General features: G+C 30.7%; 1 protein-coding gene across 1 annotated transcript in view; it reads left to right on the top strand.

Moving 5' to 3' along the window:
* Positions 1-6,603, top strand: part of LOC106477128 (protein kinase C-binding protein 1-like) — a 37,143-nt gene that overhangs the window by 27,582 nt on the left and 2,958 nt on the right. Inside the window, exons 12-14 of the mRNA XM_022381425.1 lie at positions 428-482; positions 3,999-4,772; positions 6,298-6,369. Coding sequence (XP_022237133.1) covers positions 428-482; positions 3,999-4,772; positions 6,298-6,369 — 901 coding nt within the window. The remainder of the gene's footprint in view (positions 1-427; positions 483-3,998; positions 4,773-6,297; positions 6,370-6,603) is intronic.

Here is a 6,603-nt window from a genome sequence, read left to right as displayed (position 1 = left end):
GGATGACGTGCATTAAATTCATCTGCTATCTTTCGATATGACCATTCTTCACGTCCACTGAGAAGTACCAGTCCAATTCTCTCTTTTTTCGACAAAGCCATATTTAATCTGTGGAGGTAAAAAAAAATATAATTAATGAGATTTCCTATGTGTCCAGAATTTAGGGACACCCTGTAGTTATATATTATAGTCTTGCCAGTAAATTACACTATTTGTCACTAGATTTTTCCGAGATCATTTTTGAAGAAATCTAGTACTTCGTCGGTTTTCAACACTTGTACTTCAATTCCCCCTATACTCACAAGTACAAACGTACACACTAATACATAGTGAAAGTTAAAGAATATCTATGTATAAAATTTTTTTAATATTTTGCATGGGAAATATTTTCATCTTTTGTAACTTGAACGGTTATTATTTCTTCTAGTCAAGTGAAAAAGATGAAAGTTTTGAAAAGAAAAGGAGTCAGCTAATAAAGCAAGGTATGAAGTGTTTGCATAATAAGATAAGCTTCCTGAAAATACAGATGTGTGTATATAATCTTCTGTGGATGTTTCTGAAACTTGCAGTAGTATTAAGTGTATGAGAATGGTTTATACGTATCTTTTTTATGTATAAATATGGTACTGCGTCACCTCACGACTTCTGTTAAACTGTATTACTAATGCTGCAACATTTTTTAAAATTAAAGAATTGAGCATCTACAGCTACTGAGAAACATGAATATGTTTGAACTAACTATTTTACTGCATTATTAATTTTCTAACACTTTACTGACTTTACTTTATGTTTATAATTACTGAGATATTGTATAAGTGATTTGGTGTGTGTGTGTGTTAATATTAGTATCACAGCACTTATTCCACTGATTAAACTGTGGTGTTATAATTACTGAGACGATAAAGAATGATGGTTGGAATTAGTAATTTTATTTACTGAGATATTGTATAAGTGATTTGATGTGTGTGTGTTAATATTAGTATCACAGCACTTATTCCACTGACTAAACTGTGGCTACACATAAAGCCTCATTAGCTGAACTGTACAAGCTTGTAAGAAGAATATATGTTTCAACATGAAGAATACAATAAAATTACTAATTCCAACCATCATTCTTTATCGTCTCAGTAGTTATAACACCACAGTTTAATCAGTGGAATAAGTGCTGTGATACTAATATTAACACACACACATCAAATCACTTATACAATATCTCAGTAAATAAAATTACTAATTCCAACCATCATTCTTTATCGTCTCAGTAGTTATAACCCTGCCATTTAAATCATAATACAAATGTTAACTTGTAGCATCACATCATGTTTCCTTACTGAAACACCTTATTTCAGAAATCACAACATGATGTTTTAATTGCTACAGATAGTACAATAATTAAATAGAACAAAAGTTTTAACATTAACAATATGATAAAAATGATAAATTCAGCCATACTCATCAAGCCAATTTCCTGAGGTTATTTTCTTACTTTTTAATAGTTTTACCAATAGGAATATTATGAATTAAAAACATACAAATAGCTGTTTTTAAACTTTTAGAACATTTATGTATTCTTTATGCAAACTGTATTGGAAGTACTCTTGATAATAACCTTGCAGATTTTCAACTGTATGTTTAACTCTTCAGTATTGACTTCTAATTATTGCTGTAAGTAGATTTATACAGATTTAATATAATTGTTAACAATTATTTTAGGTTGTTTAAAAACAAAAATATTTTAACAGGGATTAGAGAACTTGTTTAAAGAAACTGAGAGAAATTTTGAGTTTAAAGATGCCTAAAGCTAAGTGTTTTGCAGTGTTGTTATTATACCTTTCAATGATTTATCACTGAAAAGATGTAGTCTCTTGATCACAGGGTTCAACTCTTGTGATTAACAGTCTTTATGAGCAGATTTTGACTAGTATTTATTTAGTACAATACTTAAAAGAATAGTCAAGTGCTTACACGAAAGTCCTATCATCTGGATGTACTTCTTTTTTTAATACTTTGTTACTTTAAACAAAACATGATAATTATGTATATCCATATATTATTCTTTTTGGAAGAGTTGCTAGACATCATATTTTCAATGACAGATAAACTTTATAATTGTCTGGTAGTGAAATAAACATACATTGGTTATAAACAATGTTTATTAGTAGAATTATATTTTTCTACAACGATTTTTTCTCATTTTCAGAGACTCTGAACCCAATAAAGTAATTTGTCTGCTACTAACAGTTAATAGAAGATGTGCGTAATATTTGCTGATTTTTAATCACAGATTGACAGAAAGTAAAGGTGGGCTAGATAACATATATTGTTAGGCCTGACTTGTGCAGTAATGTTAGTATTGTGACTTGAGACCACATGCATTTGACAACTAGAACTTAAAGGAAAGACCAGGTTCTGTTATTTGTCATCTAACTTCAAATATAATTAAGTTTTAACAATTTTAACACTTGAAACAAATAGAAAGTCACCAACTAGCTTTTTATTCATAATTTCCAGGGGCAAAATGTGCTCTTACATTTCAAGTCAAAAATTTAGATTAGTGAGTTAAGTCTCTGATGTTTGATGCTGCAGCCAACTAACTCCTTCTGGGTAACTCTCTTCTACAGTCCACAAGTTTTTAACAACTTTTAAGTTACTCTTATCCAGGACCTCGTATCTTAGGGTGTACCTCTTCTGATAAATTGTTTTTTAGTCATTCATCAAGACTGTCATGAGACTACATCTGAACACAACAAATGTGTGTGTATGTGTTCTACTGTTTTTTCATATACATATGGAAACAACAGGTGGGTGAAGGGGTCTGTTGTAAACTATGAGAAACTTTGATAAAATGACATCATAAGCCTATCAGAGAACAAAGGTTGTAGAACAGTGGTTTTCAACTGCTTTTGGCTAAAGAACAAGATGCAAACATAGATGTCCAAATAAATAAACTTGTATATATTCAAAGTCTATTTGTGACCCTTTTACACATTCTGAAGACTGAATTTTGGATTGTGATCCATGGGCTGGGAATGGGAAACATTGGTGTAAAAGACACAGTTGATGATCATTAGGTGATAAATTCACTTTCTGCCTAGTCATATAACTTAAGTGAATGCCATGTTTATATATAAAAAATTTATATTTTCATAAAATTATGTACAGTCTGAAAAATAAGGTTGTTATTCATGTTTGGAAACAATCAGTTAGAAAGCAGTGGGACCAGATATAGCCTGTTAGTTGTGATAATCAACTGCGAGATCGAGGGTCGGTATTATGGGTCCTCAAAATCATGCTTCACTTTTTAGAGCTGTGGATGTATTATAAGACTGATGGCTAAATTTGATTAGAAAAGCTCAAGAGTTGGCAGTGGGTGCCTGTTGAATAGCTGCATTGTCTCTAATCTGTCAGTTCAAAATTAAAGGACAGCTAGCACAGATAGACCTCATAGCTTTGGGCAAATATTGGAAACAAAAAACAAGAAAGGTAATACAAAAATGTTAAGTTCTTGTGGTAAGGTGAGATATCCAACTACATTTTCTAAAAGGCCTTTTTCCAGTTATATAAGATGAACCTTCTCTCTAGAGGAATTTATTGCAAGTTAATGGGAATATTTTTTTCTAAGTTCATAATTTAGTATTTGTTAAGCAAATCCAAATTGAATATTCAAACAATAGAATGTTAACTTTATAATAATATGAAACATCATTTACATGACGTATATATATATATATCCACACACACACACACACACACATATATATAAAACATAAACTACACTAACTTTTTATATTTTATACAACATTTTGAATAAAAGTAAAAACTTGCTTTAAAGAGCTTTGATTATAGTTAACGACATTTTCTTATTCTGTTATGACACTCAATTTATTATTTGTTTTGAATATTGTTAATGCTAACCGTATTGTTAGCTATATTATCAACACTTTAATTAGCTAAAATGTTTCTTTTTTTGATAATAATTGCTGTCTTCCTTTGATCAGGAAAGATTGAAATCAAAGAGGAGGAAAATAGAATAAGACGAACTTCTACTACTAGTAACAGTTCAGAAAAAAGTTCAGGGAAGAAACGAGGGCGTTCTAAAAGGTACTTAGAGCAGTCAAAAAAGAGTACTGTGTCTAAAAAACTTAAAGAAGAGCCTCACCCTGGTAGTGAAACTATCAGTTTAACTGAAAATGACAGTAACAAAAATTGTACATCTTTTCAAAATGGACAAAATAGCTCTCTAATTGAAAAAAGTACGTCAACAAAGACTGAAATAGAAAATAAACAAAATCAAGGTACTTTGGATGGATTGCATTCTGGTGATGATGATGATGAGCTAGCGGAAGACAAACTTATAATAGATGAAGATCATACCAGTGAGGCAAATACTAAGGAGTTGGAAGTGGTTAGTCAAGTGGAATTGAATGGAGAAAAAATAGAAATAAAATCATCTAAAATGCATTCCACACAGTTAGACAACAAAAGGCCAGAAGAACTCAAAGTACAAGAAAAATCAAATAATAGAGGTGCTAAAAATGATTGTGCCTCAAATTTGACAGAAAAGACTGTTCAAAGACAGGAAAATAATGATAGATTAGTAAATGTAACAAAAGCTGAGGAGATAGAACAAAACTACAAAAAAGAATCGGGACTTGATGGCATTAATACTAAAGTTGAAAGAGGAAAATTAGGAACAACGTTTTCCTCAACACAAGGAGCAACAGAGATACTGCATATTGATACAAAATCACAAAGCAGTGTTGTTTCAAAAGGTAGGTTTCTTCTTAGTGTTTCTTCAACAGTTGTTGTAACAGCATTTAACTTTTTCATTCACATAGCAAGTGTGCACTCATTATGAAATGTATCATTATGTGCAGGTTTTTTGTGCGTGTGTTACATAACTGGAAGAATAAAGAGTATGCAAGGATTAAACCCTAAGATTTTTTTACATGTGTCATTGATATAAAAATATTGTTGAGTATAAAATTGCTAATTTATGAATTAGATTCCGTATTTTGTTTTTCCATAAAAGTACCTGTTTGTAAATATATATACCGTATTGGCCCGATTATAGGGTGATCTCGAATATAAGGCGACTCCCATTTTCAGAAACCATCGGAAAGAAAAAAATTGGGTGTCATAACGTCCCCTTTTAGGTCCACAAAATCAATACTGTAACTGAACAGCCTGCTGGTAGATTACTTGCAAGAATTAGCGATGATCTTGAGGGAACATCTGGCGAGCATGCGTAGACAGATGGTATCTGGACATTCAGGAACGTGACAGGCTAGAGTCGGGGTAAGGAGCCTGTGGTCGGCCAAGATTATAAGGCGACTGTGAATTTTACAGCTTAATTATTAATCAAAAAACATCGTCTTATAATTGGGCCAATACAGTACTTGTATATTTGATAACTGGTAGATAAATAAGAAAGATGTTAAGTATTGCCATAACTATTTGCACAAAGTATTCCAAGAGTTTCCAAAAGAAAATTTTGCTCTGAAAGTAGTCTAATCTTTGATTGATGGAATTTTTCTGCTTTTTTCTTTATGTGCATGCGGATGTTTTTTGTAGGTAATTAAATATCAAATTTACTGAATTTATTTTTACTGATTTGATGACGAGGAACCCACTTTGAGATTAATAGTATATGGAGACGGCTTGAATGAGTAATGAAGAAAAACTTTAACAAAACAGCAAATGAACAACGTTTCGACAAGGTACCTGATGATGACAAAGCCTTGTCGAAACGTTTTACATTTGCTGTTATGTTAAAGTTTTTCTTCATTACCCATTCAAGCCGTCTCCAAGCATTATTATTTTTACCGAGTTTATTTTTATTATTTTGAACTTTTCTAGCTTTTAAGTCAAAAATATCATAAATCATCCAGTTTTTTTCTCTGTGAAAGATTATTCTATAACTTTAATACATGATTGTTAATTAAATGTAATAAACTTTTACAAAAAACATTTATTATTTTTAACATAAATTTTAATTTTTAGTTTAAATGAACTTATAAAGACAATCTTAACATCAAGCTGAAGGCTAAAACTAACTGAGAAAGGAATGGATACATAAAACCAAGACTTGACGTTTTTTTTGTTTTTTTTTCGCTAAGCTGGTTTTCAGTTGTGTTGTAGTAGTTCCTGTTGGAAGATAAGTATTGCATCATTATCATCAGTTAAATGTGAGATGAAAAACGTTACTGTTAAACAATAGGTTAGTTATGTTTCTTTAAAAAAATATTTTATTTATATTTCCTGAAATACAACCTTAACTTTGCATTGTTTGTAAAGATACCACATGGGAAGAGAGTAGGATTCTAGAGGTGCTTGGAAAAAAAGGACTCAAATATACCCTCCTCAGAGGTAATTTTATGATTTACAGTACATGTATATTTGTTTACTGTATGATTTGTGTTTTATTTTAATTATATGTTGTAAACTGTGACACCAAATCATGCATGCTCTTCAGTTTTGTTAATTTGCTGTTTTGACTTATCTTGCTATTTTATGCTGTTGGAATCAAACAATCTATGCTAATTTATATATATATGTGTGTGTGTGTTTATATATATATATATATATATATATATATATATA

This window comes from Limulus polyphemus, unplaced genomic scaffold (assembly GCF_000517525.1).
Source record: "Limulus polyphemus unplaced genomic scaffold, Limulus_polyphemus-2.1.2 Scaffold162, whole genome shotgun sequence".
In the NCBI taxonomy this organism is placed as follows: Eukaryota; Metazoa; Arthropoda; class Merostomata; order Xiphosura; family Limulidae; genus Limulus; species Limulus polyphemus.
Note: the sequence above shows the minus strand (reverse complement) of the source record. Positions and strands in the feature narration are given on the sequence as shown.